The sequence below is a fragment of the Gouania willdenowi genome, unplaced genomic scaffold (assembly GCF_900634775.1).
Source record: "Gouania willdenowi unplaced genomic scaffold, fGouWil2.1 scaffold_85_arrow_ctg1, whole genome shotgun sequence".
Taxonomy (NCBI): Eukaryota; Metazoa; Chordata; class Actinopteri; order Blenniiformes; family Gobiesocidae; genus Gouania; species Gouania willdenowi.
The window spans coordinates 525,566-542,171 of NW_021145250.1; the positions used below are offsets into that span (position 1 = coordinate 525,566).

At 39.6% G+C, this 16,606-nt stretch overlaps 1 protein-coding gene across 1 annotated transcript; it reads left to right on the forward strand.

Annotated features, from left to right (window-relative positions):
• The first annotated feature begins 69 nt into the window (after positions 1-69).
• Positions 70-16,397, forward strand: clcn1a (chloride channel, voltage-sensitive 1a). Its single transcript, XM_028442877.1, has 24 exons — positions 70-144; positions 2,076-2,322; positions 3,322-3,453; positions 3,527-3,655; positions 4,704-4,837; positions 4,928-5,005; positions 5,561-5,639; positions 5,724-5,849; positions 6,773-6,857; positions 7,722-7,823; positions 7,919-8,003; positions 10,034-10,189; positions 10,546-10,615; positions 11,551-11,661; positions 11,770-11,983; positions 12,803-12,936; positions 13,004-13,095; positions 13,194-13,298; positions 13,361-13,454; positions 13,676-13,758; positions 13,900-13,944; positions 14,514-14,618; positions 15,404-15,490; positions 15,563-16,397. Exons 1-24 carry the CDS (start codon positions 94-96, stop codon positions 15,773-15,775), a joined length of 2,757 nt encoding a protein of 918 aa, XP_028298678.1. The 5' UTR covers positions 70-93; the 3' UTR covers positions 15,776-16,397.
• The last annotated feature ends 209 nt before the right edge of the window (positions 16,398-16,606 follow it).

The window sequence follows — 16,606 nt, forward strand, 5'->3', positions numbered from 1 at the left end:
GTGCGTGCGTGTGTGTGTGTGTGTGTGTGTGTGTGTACACTATAGAGGCAGATCAGTGTGTGTGTTTATTTTTGGGTCAGTGACGCTGTGTCGATGGCTGCAGATGCATCAGAAAGAAAAGCTCTGAGATACAAACAGACACTGGTCAGTGTGTGTGTGTGTGTGTGTGTGTGTGTGCATGCGTGTGTAATAATAATAATACATTAGATTTTATATAGAGCTTTATCATAGACACTCAAAGCGCTTTACAGAATTAAGGCATCATTCTTTTACTACACACTTAGTGGTGGTAAGCTACTATTGTAGCCACAGCTGCCCTGGGGCAGACTGATGAAAGCGAGGCTGCCATAGTGAACTATAGGCCCCTGTGTGTGCACTGTGCATTGTTTCTAGGACGTGTCTTTCTCTGACCAGATGTGTGTAACACACCCTTACAATCAGTGCATGTGTGTGCGTGAATGCGTGTGTTTCATTTTGTTTAGATTGTGTGTTTTGTGTGTAGAACAGTATTAAATGTTGAGACTACACGTAAATGAAGTGATATTTATTGGCATCGTATTGATTATGGTATCGTACGTCACTCAGTGCTAATCATCGTTAGCATCATAGCATTATTAACAGTGTTTAATTCACATCACTGAGTTCTCAACAACAACAACAACCGTACAGTCAACACTACGTCATCACATGTTTACACTGTCAATCACTGCTCTCAGCAATGGTTGAACTGGTTTGTATTGGGTTTATATTTATAATGGTTATACTGTTTTTTTTAATAATCCTTGGGTTACATTGGTTTATAATTGTTTACATTGGTTTATAATTGGTTATATATTGTTTTTTTTAATAAGGTTTGTAATGGTTAATAATGATTATATTTGTTTATAATGGTTATATTGGTTATATTTGTTTTTTATGATAGTTATACTGGTTATAAATGGTTTATTTATACTGATATGTCTGCGTGACATACATCGGTGTCTGTGATGATGGTGTCAGAACGTGGTTAATGATGAGGTTGATAAACAGCGCCAGCAACGCTCAGTACTGTACTCATTGTGTGTGCGTGTGTGTGTGCGTGTGTGTGTGTGTGCGTGTGTGTGTTGGCCTTTAGCGATATGAGCGTTTGGATGATGGTGGCACTAAGTTTAGCAGAGAGTAGAGTTTCAGAGGAAGAGGGTAAAGGAGTACAAACAGTCAGTGCTCAGAGTCCAGTTTCATCTGGTGAGGTCAGGACAGGCTTTAGTGACTCAGCAGAAAACATTAACGCTACACACTGTGTTCACCTCCATCAATAAAGTTCATGCACCACATTCCACACGTTTAAAAAACATAATTACAAGCTTCATATCTAGAGACGACTCTAGAGGGCACTGAGTTGTGTTCACTGTGTTTCTCGGGTGACCATAGCGATACTCATCATCAAACATTTTCAACTGGTGGCCCACTATCTAGTTTTGTGCAGCCTTCAAAGTAAATACACACAATAACTCCAAAATCACACAAAATGACAGCAAAATCACACAAAATGACTAGGAAATCAAATAAAACCACAACAAAATACACAATATTGCTCCAAAAACACACAAAATTGGAGAAAATATTATAAAATTACTCCAAAATTACACAAAATAACAATGAAAACACACAGTGACAATGAAAATTCAGTCACTTCAAAAATTCACAAAACAAAACAGAAATTTCACAAAATAACAACTTAAACACTAAACAAAAACAGACAATTGGAGAAAAAGGAACAAAATGATTGCAAAAGCACCAAATTACTCCAAAAAACACACACAACAACAAATGACACACAGACAATTTCACAAAATGACAACATAAACACACAAAATTAATCAAAAAACACACAAAACTACATTAAAAACACAAAATGTATTAAAATATTTATAAAACAACAACATTGCTTTGTTGTTTCCTGTGTTAATGATCTGATTGGTCGTTATTCTAATGCTAACATGAATGTTGATCATGTGACCCTCAGATCAGAAATAATCATGTGATTCATTCAAACATTTAGGCCTGTCATGTGATCAGGTTCTGTGCGTCCACAGCTCTATGGAGAATACCAGGAGAACCAGGGGGGGTCCGGCCGGCGGGAGGCCACCCGCCTGCTGAGGGAGCGGCAGATCAAGAAGCATGGGGGGAGCCACGGTCGCCATGGCAACAAGCACAATGTCCACGGACGCCAGAGGAACCGACCCCAGTCCAACGTGGAGATGGGAGCCAATGACGAGCCCACGACAGAGCCAGAGATCACGTCAGCGACCAAAAAGAAACACTCGTACACAAAGTGCAGAGGTGAGATTATACTGTACACAGCTAAGCTAACAGTTAGCATGTCCACCACCTCAGGCCGTGGTTTTCAACCTGAATAATACCCACTGTTATCCAGAAAGTTTACTATTATTTGGACCATATAGTCATCTTAAAGATGGAAATCATTGTTTTAATAAAAATGTTAATAAAATCAGTTCAAAGTGACCAAAAAAATGGTGGAAAAGGGAATTTTAAAAACCACAGAAATTGGTTAAAAGTTGCAAATCAGAGTGGATAAAAACAGACAGAAAAAATGGTTCAAAGTGTCAATATTAGAACAATTAGTTTAAACTGGTAAATAATGGACATGACTAATGGTGATTGTGGTTAAATTGGCAAAAATAAATATGATGAAAAGAGGTTAAAAGTGACAATAATGGGTCATCATATGTGACATTAGGTGTAAAAGTGAGAAAGGAGTTATAAGTGCTGAACATGTCTGGAAAGTGGAAAAATGTGCAGAAAAGTCATTAAATGTGATGTAAAAGTGTCAGAAATGGGAGAAATGTAGCAAAAATACATTAAAAGGAGCAAAAATATGACAAGAAAAAGTGATGAAAAGGAGTCTGGTGTAGTTGCTGAAAAATGTTAAAAAAGAAAAAGCAAAAATAGACTCAAAATACTTTTAGTTTCTTGAAGGCATCTGGCGACCCCCTCCCAGTGTTTTGCGACCCAAAATGGCATCCTGACCCCAAGGTTTAGAACCCTTGGTCTTTGGTAAGGGTTTGATCTACACACACGGACAGAAATCACCCACATTTAACCAAACAGGACAATTAGCAAACTCGCTACAGCTGTGAAATATATCCATCAGAACCTCACCCCAAACCGCCCTCCCCGGTGTCTCCCTAGATTTTTCACTGTAACATTAAACAACCAGTATCTGAACATTGATCCCACTGAGTGAGTGGCTGGTCATGGTGTGTGAAATCTGTCTTCTAACATGTTTATATTCATTTTGTGTTCAACCTGCGGTGCCAGCCTGCGTGGCCCGGGTGCAGCACTTCCTGGTGACCCGTCTGGGAGAGGACTGGATCTTTCTGGTCCTGCTGGGAATCACCATGGCCCTGGTGAGCTGGACCATGGACTACGCCAGTGCCAAAAGCCTGCAGGGTAGGGTCCATGATGAAGGTGGTGGTGGTGCTGATGATGATGATGGTGCTGTGCTGTGATTGGTGCGTTTCAGCCTATAAGTGGATCTTCAGGGAGCTGAGGGGAAAGGTGGCGCTACAGTTTGTGGCCTGGGTCTCCTACCCTCTGATCTTCATCCTGTCTGCTTCACTCTTCTGTCAGCTGGTTTCTCCTCAGGCCATAGGTCTGTATCACCTCCATCAGAACTAAGATCAGCACTAGCATCAGTACCACTGATCATTAGCATCATTATTATCTTTATTTATTAAAGTACTGCTTTGTTTCATCTTGTAACTTGTGCCTAGCGCTCCCCCTAAAGGTCATTTTTGGTTATGTCACTGTTGTAAACACTCCACACCCCCTGAGGCAGCAGCTCCTCCCCCCTCCCGCTACAGTGAGACGTGCAGTGGGAGGCTCCCTAAACGTAAAGGGGCCAAAATAAAGCGGTTAATCTTGAATAAGCGTATACATTCTGTGTGAACTCATCCTTTAGTAACTCAGTACGTTCATTATTTATACCGTTAAAAACAGCGCTGTTTATGATAAGAGAAGTAATCAGCCAGTTGTTTCCCCTCATCCTGCTGCACACACACACACACACACACACACACACACAAACATTCCCTGGTAATGACGTCACTAGTGATGAAGTGACCAAAAAGCACCACTGTGTTCCAGCGACTCATCACAGGCGACTGTAGCGACTGCAGTCGCGTTCAGTGTGAACGCACCTTTAGTGTGTATTAGTCGTAAAGCAGTACGTGTTGTCGTGGGAACAAGAACAGAGGGAAAGTTGCAAATGCTGTTTTGAGGCCAGAGACAGCAGGGGGTGAAAGACCCCCAATCACCCCATAAACACTTGTATTACCCTCACAGGGACTATGAGAAGGATTTATTAAGGTGAAAAAGTTACTTAAATCTGCTTTAATATTATTATTATTATTATTATTATCATGAAACTAAAGCAAAGAAAATGTTAGATTATTGCTAAACTTATGCTAAGTTAATGCTAGGCTAATGCTAAGCTAATGTTAGGTGTAGGGGATTGTGTGTTCACACGCCAGCATGAAGTTATGTCTGAGAAACACTTTGAGACTCTCACGTTTACATGGGAGCTTTACTTCCTCTTTAATTCAGAATAGAAGTGAAACACAGATGAATAAAATGTATGACTTGTTGCTGTTGAGTCTGATTGAAACCGGTGCTCCTCACTGATTGGTTGATTGTTTCAGGCTCTGGTATCCCTGAGCTGAAGACCATCCTGAGAGGCGTGGTGCTGAAGGAGTACCTGACCTTCAAAGCCTTCACCGCCAAGGTCATCGGGCTGACGGCCGCCCTGGGCAGTGGCATGCCTCTGGGAAAAGAGGTGAGTGTTATCCCATCCTTTCATCTTCCTTTCATCTTCCTTTCATCATCCTTTCATCTTCCTTTCATCATTCTTTCCCTCCTGTTTCAGGGTCCGTTCGTCCACATCGCCAGCATCTGTGCAGCCGTCCTCTGCAGGTTCATGTCCTTCTTCTCTGGAGTCTATCAGGTGAGACCAAGAAAACTCCCGTATAAATTTGATACGCTTCAGACAATTTACGAAATCACACAAGATTACATCGTTAGGACGTTAGCCACAATGCTAGCCCTTAGCTACTCGTTTAACAGGAAAAATTCCATAGAAATGTGTGATAAGATCCCAAAACATTATTTATGAAACCTTTAATTTGTGATTGTTGGTGCTTCCGCTGTGACGTGTCACCAAGTAAACTGGTCACCAGTTCAGCTAATACACCATCAGATAAACCTGTCTTTGTACCAGAGCCTTTACACATTTGAATGCAGCCATAATAATATCAACCAATACATCAGATGAAGCTCATCTTCAGTCACAGGATAACGTTCACTAATCGATCTGTAACACGTAGCATGAGACGTATCATATCGCTCCATTTGTAAAATATGATTAATAATAATGATAGTAATAACAATGATAATTATATCATAATGATGACGTCCCCGTGCGTCCTCTGTGACGACGCTGCTGTTCTTTATTTAAATGCATTAGTGATGTCTGTGTTGTTGTATTGTTGTGCGTCAGTAGAATCCGTACTGTTACACTGACATACTGACGGTTGGATGTGCCGTCGGGGTCGGATGCTGCTTTGGAACGCCACTCGGAGGTCAGCAGCTGCTGCTTCACTCTGTCTGCACCATTTATTAAAATAATAAACTAAAGTGGTGCCTTACATCCTCGTGTCCACTAGGGGTGCTGTTCAGCATCGAGGTGACGTCCACGTACTTCGCAGTCAGAAACTACTGGAGGGGATACTTCGCCGCTACTTTCAGCGCCTTTATATTCAGAGTTCTGTCCGTGTTCAACAAAGACGCAGGTACGCACGCTTTATTATGTTATTGTTAGACTTTATTTATTCAACTTTCATAAAAACACTTCACACAAACTCATCAATGTGAGAAAGCACAAAAGTATGGGAGCTTAACAATGTTAAAAGTTAATCAAATTAACAAAGAAAATGAAAGAAACAACAACCCTTATAATTATTATTATAATAACCAAAGTAATTGAAAACATTTATTAATAATAATAGTTGCATAAACAACTGCAAAAGAAGCAATTTAAACTAATAATAATGAATATAATAATACAATTATCAATATTAATAATAAACTACTATTTTATATTTTTATTTAATCAAAATAATAATAATAAAATTATCAATAATAATAATATTGATTTGAATACAAATAATAATGATTATAAAAAAATGATGAGGATAAAAACAATAATTATTATAATGATGATAAAAATTAAACTATGACGATAATAATAACACTGAGGATGCATCCTCACTAATAATAATGTTAATTATGTAATAATAATGTTATGAAAGCACAGTATTTAAAGTGAGCAATAATAAATAACGTCATTAGTTAGTTGAACTTTATTAATGTTAGTTTGATTTTAATCTTTTTTGTTGCTCAGAAATCACAGTTTTCTCCACTAGAGGGCGCCATTCTACAACACTTCAGCTTCAGAGTCAAAGATTAATTTAGAAATATTTACCTTTAAAGATTTTCTTTTGTAAATATATATGATTAAAACACCAGTACCTACATAACAATTGTGTAAATAGAATGATGCAGAAAAAAAGAAAAATGATTTTAAATATTTACAGAGATATTCTTAAAGGCATGAATGAGTTCAGATGATGGTTTACATGTTTTCATGTATATGTGAGGATGATGATGATGATGATGATGATGATGATGAAGTCGACTCTTTTGGTTCTTTCAGTCACCATCAGTGCTTTGTTCAGGACTAACTTCAGGAAAGATTTCCCCTTTGACCTCCAGGAGCTGCCGGCCTTCGCTGTCATTGGGTGAGCTGCTCATCAATATGGGTTTTATATAATATATATATAAAAGTCCTGAAGTTTATAAACTTTAAGTACATAGTAAAGTAGAAGTTACTTGAAGGTCAGTATGATGCTTTTTTTCACTCATCTCTATTTGTTCTATTTGTCCCCAACATCTTAGTATTTTAGGTTTATTTCTCTGTTTTCTGGAGTTTTAGCCTCTGAAAAGTCACTTTCATGACGCTTCTAAAAACAGGCTGTTTTTTGGGCCTTCATGCATATGTATGAGTGGGCGTAAACACACACGTAAACACACACTACTTCAGCGTGTGTTTATTACAGGAGTATAAATCATTAATAGTCTTTCTCCTCATTCTCACCTCTTCTAACTACAGAAATAGTCCATTTAAGACGATAGTTCATTGTTTTGTCCTAGCGCTGCGTCGCATTGAGTCACACACACATCAGACGATACGAGACAATATAACGGCTACTAAAAATGGAACTGATTGTGAGCGCTCACGCTGCTCTTCGGATTATCTTTCAACTAAACGTAAATTTATTAACTGTAATATCAACCCATCACTGTGTTTGTTTTAGCTGTGAGGTAGTTTGAGAGGGAGGAGCTCACAATCTTCTCTAGTGGGAGGACCCAGAATTGTCAAGAGGAGGAGTTTCCGCATTGTGATGTCACCAAAAAAATCCAACTGTCTCGTTTGGAGCTGATTTTTTACAAAATGTGGAATAACAAAGGAAACAGAACGTTTCCCTCTGAACGAGGCTAAAGGAACGTAAATCACTGTAGCTAAACCATTAGAAAGTGATTTTAATAAAACACTTTAAGAAACATCAGTGTTTACAATATGTAAATAAGTGCGTTGGCTGCAGGATCTCGTGTGGCTTCCTGGGAGCGTTCTTCGTCTACCTGAACCGACAGGTGGTTCTGTTCATGAGGCGACCAAACGCCATGACACGCTTCCTCAGCAGACAGTGAGTCATGGTCCACACACCGCTGAGTCATGGTCCACACACCTGTGTGACTGTGTGTGTTTTTTACCAGTAACCTCTGTCTCTCCCTCCATTAGCCGCCTCCTGTTCCCCGCCGTGGTGACGCTGGTCATCGCTACGCTCACCTTCCCCCCGGGCTTTGGACAGTTCATGGCAGGAGAGGTCAGAGGTCATCTCACAGCTCATTGGTCCATACAGGCTCTAATAAAACACTGAAACAATAAGTTCACCTGATAACGTAGCCACGCCCCTTTACCCTTTGACCCTGTTCAGGTAGCATCGCTACGTGCTAAGCTAACCAAACACGAGGCACTGGTCTCTGGCTTGCAGTCACCTCCCAGTCTCTGTTCCTAACAAAGAACTGAAATGTATCTATTCTATATACGTCTATATCAAAGGACAAGAACAGATCTATTCTTTATACATCTATATCAAAGAACAGGAAGAGATCTATTCTTATATGTCTATATCAAAGGAGAGGAACACATCTATTGTTTATGTCTGTGATGTTGTTTGTGTGTTAGCTCTGATGCTAATGTGTGAACAGTGTTTATAAATAGCGTCGCTGTGATTCAGTTTCTCTCACTCTCAGCCAATCATGTCACACAGACTCCACTCTAAGTGTGAATCTCTGCGTTAACACCTGAACATGCAGTTTCTACTGTAGAATTTAACATAGGAGAAGATTTAGAACAGATGAAATGTTAGAGGATATGATAGCATAGCATAGGATAAGTTAATAATAGAATATTAATAGGATAAGATGAAGGAGGAAGTGCTGAATGCTGATCCAAAATGGCCACGCCCACATATAAAGAACTTTCTGACGTGAATCAGTAACAGTTTTATTGTTCAGCTTCAGTGCATTCATGTGATTGGTTGGTTTGACTTTAAGAGGCGTGGTCAGAGGATAAACTAAGCCAGTGGTTCCTAAACTTTTTCTGTCGCGCACCCTTTGATGAATGAGAAATTTTAGGCTCCGCCCCCATCGCAACAAAATGTTTATTTAAAAAAGGTAAAAATCGTGTATATTGTATATTTTAGAGCTAAGCTAGCACACATGAGCTAACAGACAAATAAACTGTTAAGGACATAAAACACACTGTCCTCTCTCAGGTCCTCAGTGATGATATATTAGTGTGAGTGAATTGGACCAATCAGCTCGCTCCATGATTTCATCCCACTTCACTTTCCTCCTCTGTTTATATTAGAGCTCGTTCCTGTTTCTGCTCATAAACACAGCTGCTCTAGTTCAGTCTTTTATTTGTTTACTGTTAAAGAGACAGTTTTTATTTATTTATGTTATTTATTATATAACTACATGAAGGGATGCACGATACCACTTTTTCCCAAACCGATACAATATCGATAAGATACTTGTACCACAAACACAAAAAACTACTATATACATAATGAGTCAAAAATACTCACAAAATGACAGAAAAAATAACAAAAATACACTAAATGACTGAAAAAACACAAAAAATTACATAAAAAACTAACAAAATAATCACAAAAATACGATAAATGTGAAAACACAAAAACAAAAACACACAAAATGACTGAAAAAAAAATAACAAAGAAAATACATTAAATGCTCTAAAATAACACAAAAAGAAAGAAAAAATAACCACATAACAAAAATACTCAAAATGACAGAAAAATGACAAAATTCACGAAATGACTCCAAAATTATCAACAAAAACACATAAATTAAGTGAGGAAAAATGCCGTTAATTAGAAGAGAAATTGTATTTTCTTCTCTGCTTGTTACAAAAATAGTTTACTTTATATATTATATGAAAAATTTATTTTTAAATTACAAAAAACCTGACATTTCAAAAAAAAAAATTCTGTAAAAAAAAAAAAAAAAATCGCTCTCCATGGCGGCCAACCAATAAAACATAAAAGATGCATCAGCGTTTTTTAAAGTGTATCTGTTGCTGGTAGCAACGCCATCTTTTACATCTGATTTGGTGGAAGTTTCTCCCTGGGAATCACTAGAATATGCTCGTCATCCTGTGGCTCCGCTCTAATGATCAGCAGCGAGCAAGCCCTCCTCTTTGTTAGCTTAGCACGTAGCGGTGCTGGTTACACTGGGTCAAAGTGTAAAGGGCGGGGCTCAAAGCATCCAATCAGGATGAAGGAGACATTGGCTGACGGTGTGATGTATTTCTCCTCCTCTTCTTCAGCTGATGCCTCGTGAATGCATCAACTCTCTGTTCGACAACTTCACCTGGACAAAGATCTCAGGAGAGGCTCCGCCCACCGGCCTGGGTCGCTCCACTGCCTGGCTGCATGCTGACGTCAGCGTCTTCATCATCCTGCTGCTCTTCCTGCTCATGAAGGTGCGTGCGTGTGTGTGTGTGTGTGAGCTCATTTATTCCATTCAGAGAAAAGTTTCATCCTGTCGCTTCACGACAATTCAGTCACACGCGCACACACACACACACACACACACACACACTCCCAGGGTTCACTCGCTCCTCGTTGTCTTTCCTGCACAGACGTTCCTGTCACACTTTGTCTTTAGTTTGTCTTATTATTTTATTATTCTAGTTCACACATGGACAACAGTGACCCTGGAGGGGAGGGCACCACAAATGATACAAAGAGATAAACAGCATAACAACAAAAATACACAAAATAACAGAAAAAAGTAACACGTGTTCCACCTCCTGTCTGTGTGTGTGTCTGTGTGTAGTTCTGGATGTGTGCTGTAGCCACTACTATGCCCATCCCTTCAGGAGCTTTCATGCCCGTCTTCATCCTGGGTGAGTGTGAACGTGTGTGTAATCAGTGTGTGTGTAATCAGTGTGTGCGTGTAATCATTAGGGATGTTACGATTCACTCAACTCCGATACGATTCGATTCACGATACTAGGTTCACGATACGATTCTATCACGATTTATTTTACAAAATGGGACTGTAGACAAATGATGACTGAACAATATTCATTTATTTTTTTTGGGAAAAAAACTATAAATTACTGTACTATTTTCCTTTTATTTTTCATTGTCAAAAGAATCCCTTGATAAACTATTCAAAACAATGCAATTTAACTCAAAATAAATCTTAAATGAAATAAATAAAGGAATAATACAAATGAAGAAGACGCCTATTAATTTAAATTCTGATTCTATAGTAAACAATGCAAAACTGCATAATAGTTATTTTTCTTTTTAAAAGTGCAACTAAAAATTTATTTTGTGCCTTAACAACTGGACTTTAAAAAAAAACAGCCATTGCCCTGTATTTACATCAGTGTGCGGTTGGGATGCAGATATTCTGTGCAGTGAAGAAGAGATGCTATGCTAGCAGACAGAGCTAATAGAAAAACGTGACTTTTACAGATATTCACATAATATTACAGATATTCGTTCGGTGCTAAAGGGGTAAGGAATCATTTATGAACATGTTTAAGAGTAGAAGGCGGCCAGAAAGAGAGTAGTAGCAGATTCCGCCCACCGCCTCAGCAATTGAACTAGAGAAGGATAAGTATATAGCGCCCTCTGCTGTTTAAAAAAAATACTGCGATTCAATTTTCAGAAAATCGATATGAATCGTGATACCTATGAATCGATTTTTAACTGCCTTGTGATTAATCGTTACATCCCTAGTAATCAGTGTGTGTGTGTAATCAGTGTGTGTTTGTGTGTAATCAGTGTGTACGTGTAATCAGTGTGTGTGTGTGTGTGTCTCCTCCAGGTGCAGCCTTTGGTCGTCTGGTAGGTGAACTGATGGCGACTCTGTTTCCTCACGGCATCGTGTTTGATGGAATACTTTACCGTATCATTCCTGGAGGCTACGCTGTGATTGGTTGGTGTCATTGTACAACCTCCCCCCCTGGTTTTTTTTTTTTTCACATCAGGACTGTTGTGGTCCAGTTTCGTGAACTAAATGATATGAAGATTGTGTCATCTCCAGGAGCAGCAGCTCTGACGGGGGCAGTGACCCACACCGTGTCCACAGCAGTGATCTGCTTTGAGCTGACGGGTCAGATCTCTCACATCCTGCCCATGATGGTGGCAGTGATCCTGGCCAACGTGGTGGCCCAGGGCCTCCAACCCTCGCTTTATGACTCCATCATCCAAGTCAAGAAGCTGCCCTACCTGCCTGAGCTCGGATTTGGACACGTCAGGTACCTGTGTGTGTGTGTGTGTGCGTGTGTGCGTGTGTGCGTGTGTGTGTGTGTGTGTGTGTGTGTGTGTGTGTGTGTGTGTGTGTGTGTGTGTGTGTGTGTGTGTGTGTGTGTGTGCCTGTGTGTGTGTCTGTGTGTGAGATAAACAAAGTGATACAATAACAAAATATACACAAACTGAAAAAAAAAAACATAAAATGACAACAAAAATTCAAATGACACAAAAATAATATACACAAAATGGTAGAAAAATACAGAAAATTAGTTTAAAAAAATACACAATAACAAAAAAGACAAAATGAGTAAAAATATACAAACAACAGAGAATTACACAAATGGCATCAAAAATGACAACAGAATCTTTCTTTGATCTTTCCTGTGTTAAAGCTCTGATTGGTTAATATTCTAATGCCCACATGAATGTTGATCATGTGACCCTCAGATGTTTATGGCCCCGCCCTCTGTAATTAAAGCTCAGATGTTTGTGTCCCCGCCCCCTGTGATAGTGTATGTGTTTGTGGCCCCGCCCCTGTGATAAAGTCTGTTTGTGGCCCTTCCCCCTGTGATAAAGTCTGTGTGGCCCCTCCCCCTGTGATGAAGTCTGTTTGTGGCCCCTCCCGCTGTGATAAAGTCTGTGGTTGTGGCCCTGCCCCTGTGATGTTTGTGGCCCTTCCCCCTGTGATAAAGTGTTTGTGTCCCCTCCCCCTGTGATAAAGTGTTTGTGTCCCCTCCCCCTGTGATAAAGTGTTTGTGTCCCCTCCCCCTGTGATAAAGTGTTTGTGGCCCCTCCCCCTGTGATAAAGTGTGTGTGCTCCACAGTCAGTACAACACGTTTGTGGAGGACATCATGGTGAGGAAGGTGAAGTTCATCTCATCTCAGTCCACGTGTAGAGAAGTCAAACTGCTGCTGGGCTCGTCCTCGCTCAAGTCCATCCCATTGGTCGACTCCAAGGGTCAGAGGTCATATGATACTATGCTTATATGTAAATATAAATATATATATTTATGACTCCTTCTCAGACTCCATGATCCTGCTGGGCAGCATCGACCGGGTGGAGCTCCTGGCTCTCTGTGATTGGTGGCTGTCTCCTGAGAGGCGGATCCTGATGCAGGTGTTCTATGTGTTTGGTTAGCTTAGCATGTAGCGACGCTGCTAACCTGTTCTATTGGACCAATGAGGAATAGAAATCAATCTCCACTTTCACGTCAGGGCGTTCGCAGTCAGTCCCTCAAATACAGCTGGGAGGCCTTCGCCTTCGCCGATGATGACGATGATGAAGATGAAGATGAGGAGGAGGAGGATGAAGGTGATGAGGTGAGTGTAATTGTTTTAAAGTCACAGTACGAGTGTTGGAGCTAACTGTAGTTTTCCTCCAGGACGGACCCGTACAGATACAGGAGGAGAGGAACGGACCGCTGCCTCCCCCCAAACCACCAGAGCCTCCGTCCAATCACAGCGCTCCGATCCACGGTGAGGTCACAGAGCTACAGGTCAGAGGTCGCTACGTTTTCCTTTAAACATAGAGAATTAGTTTCAATAAAAAACTAAGTAAACACAACAACAGGGAACGATTGAGAAAAGTTTTATTTATTGATTGTTCTGAAGTAGACATGAGTATTGACTCCTCCTCCTCCTCCTCCTCCTCCTCTTCCTCCTCTTCCCCTTCCTCTTCCTCTTCCTCTTCCTCCCAGACATAAGTCCTCTGCAGACTGTGAGGAAGACTCTTAGAAACCTCTTCACTCCCACACAGAAGCAGGCTGAGGGCCAGACACAGGTGTGTGTGTCTGTGTGTGTGTGCGTGTGTGTGTGTGTGCGTGTGTGTGTCTGTGTGTGTGTGTGTGTGTGTGTGTGTGTGTGTGTTTGTTTTTGTGCCTCTGCTCTGACTCTTTTTTCTTCTTCTTTGTTTGTTGACCAGGAGCCACGCCCACCTCTGCTCTCTGACACCATGACTGCTGACGAGGTTCAATCACTGCTCACTCATTTAATGTTTAGGTTTAGCTTTAGTTAACGTTTAAAGTCAGTTTTTGTTGTCATGTTATGTATTTTTGTTATTTTGTGTATTTCCAGTATTTTTTGTTTTGTTTTGTGTATTTATGTTGTTTTTTTGTGTGTTTATCTGTATTTTTGTGTAGTTTTTTTGTCATTCTGGGAATTAATGTTTTCTAAGTCATTTTGTGTGTTTTTGCTGTCATTTAGTATTATTTCTAGTGATTTATTAGTATTTGTGTGTTTTTGTACTCATTTTGTTGTCTTTTTTGTGTATTTTTTTCTAAAGTAATTTCCCCCTGGGATAAATAAAGTACTTGATTCTGATTTTTCTTTAAATTTGTATGTTTTCGAAGTGGTTTTGTGTGTTTATTTTGGGGCCACATAAGGCCCCCGGGCCTCCAGTAGCCTTCAGGGCATTAACAGTGTTTTACTGCCTCCTACTGGTCAGTTGTAGGCTTAGGTTTGTCGTTGTGGACACGTTATGAACAGCAGCGTTCTCCTGTCTTTCCTGTGTCACTGTTCATTTCTTTCTTTCTTCAGATCCAGGCGTGGGAAGAAGCTGAGATGGAGAAGCCGATGGACATCGATGAGATCCAGATCGATGCGTCTCCTTTTCAGCTGGTGGAGAGAACGTCTCTGCACAAGGTCAGAGGTCACGCTAACACACATGTTCACCTTTAGGAAGAGGATGATAAATAATAATAATACACTTTTATTTTGGTGAGGAAATCACTGCTTCTTTTGTTGTCATTGTGTTTCTTTTCTTTTTATGATCTAATAACTATTTTCTGTAGTTTCTGCATTCATTTCAGTCGTATTTATGTAAACAGTTTTTAATAGAGTAAACACTGATATCACTATGTATCTAAAACATTACAAGTATTTTGTGTGTTTTTGTAGTTTTTATTTTGTGAAATTCTGTTGTTTTTTGTCATTTTTAAAAATATTTTTAGGAATTTAGTTTTTTATGGATTTTGTGTGTTTTTTGTCATTTTTTATTTATTAGATATTTGTATTTATTTATATATTTTATTATTTTGTGAATTTCTGTTTTTTTTGTCATTTTGTTTTGTTACATATTTTTTCTTTCAATGTTTTCTCTTTTTTTTTTAACTTTATTTAGTTTTTTTAAAGGATTTTGTGAGTGTTTGTAATTTTTCGTCTGTATTTATGTTTTTATCTTCTGTATTTTTAAGCGTTTTGTACTTTTTGTTGCCATTTTTGTGTCATTTTGTTGTTGTTTTGTGTCTTTCTGGTGCTTTTTGTGTTTCACAGCAACATCACAGTCTGTTTTTAAAACTAGTCAATACTCAATGGCAGGAGCCACTGAGGGGGGCGTGGCCTCAGATATCCTGTAACCATTGAGCACGGGACGCTGTGATTGGATAGAATTACCTCCTGCGACCTTTGACCTCTGTGTGCCTCCACAGACACACACTCTGTTCTCTCTGCTCGGCCTGAGCCACGCCTACGTGACCAGCATCGGAAAACTGGTGGGAGTGGTCGCACTGAAGGAGGTGAGAACCATGAAGGATGGATGGATGAATGGATGGATGCTTTATCCATTCTTCCTCTCTTTTCTCCATCAGCTGCAGAAAGCCATCGAGGGCTCCACGTGTTCCGGCCTTAGGCTCCGCCCCCCTCTGGCCTCCCTCCGTGACGTTAGTAACCACGGTTCTGTTTCTAAACCTCCGTCCTCCACCTGTCCTCCTTCACCTCTTCTGTCCGTCCCTCCGTCCGCTCTGATCAACCTGCAGCGCCTCCTGGAGGACGAGGACAGCGAGGACGAGCCCATGGTTTAATATCAGACGTAGGATTATTGATCAGGGACGCTCCGATCGATCGGGAACTGATCAATAAAATCAGATCGATCAGAACAAGCAAAACATGTCAACTTAAAGTCGTTAAAGTTTGAAGTTAGAGAAAATGTTTATGGGTTTCCTGTTTATGCTGCAGCAGCCAGTCTGATATTAATAATATTATTAATAATTTATTATTATTACTTTACTGAGTTTTGTTAAACGCTGAGAAAAGTACGAGCGTCCTGACTTCAGTGTTTTTTTGCACTTAAATTTTAGTTATTTTTATATTTAGTGTGATTTGCTTCTTTATTGTTTCGATTTATATAATAACGTATTTATTTTGTTAAATGACTTAATGAGTCACTTCTGTCACTAACCAATCAGGTGTGAGCAGGAGAGTCACGTGTCGTCTGCATACGAAGAAAAGAAAATGAAATATTTTTCATTTAAACATTTGGTAACAATGTTTTTACAGTAGTTCAGTGAGAAATCCTGCTCCCAGACTAATTAGTGACTCATTTCATTAAATAATTGTCTATTTAAAAAAAAAAACCCTGATTACAGCTGTAGTTTTGACCATGTTTGAAATATTTAATAAATATTCCTCTTGATCTCTTTTAAATCTCTGTCTGGTATAAATATTGATCAGAATCATCACATTAGGACCTCCTGCTGTGAGGGTTTAGATTTGTTAAGTTAGGATTCAGATCTATAAAGTCTGAGTTAAACTGTTTACATTAAATGAAGTGGAAAAGATGAGGAGATGAGATAGTTTAAGATGAGTCAAAATTAGAGAAATTAACATAAATCATCAGATCAGTTCACGAGAAG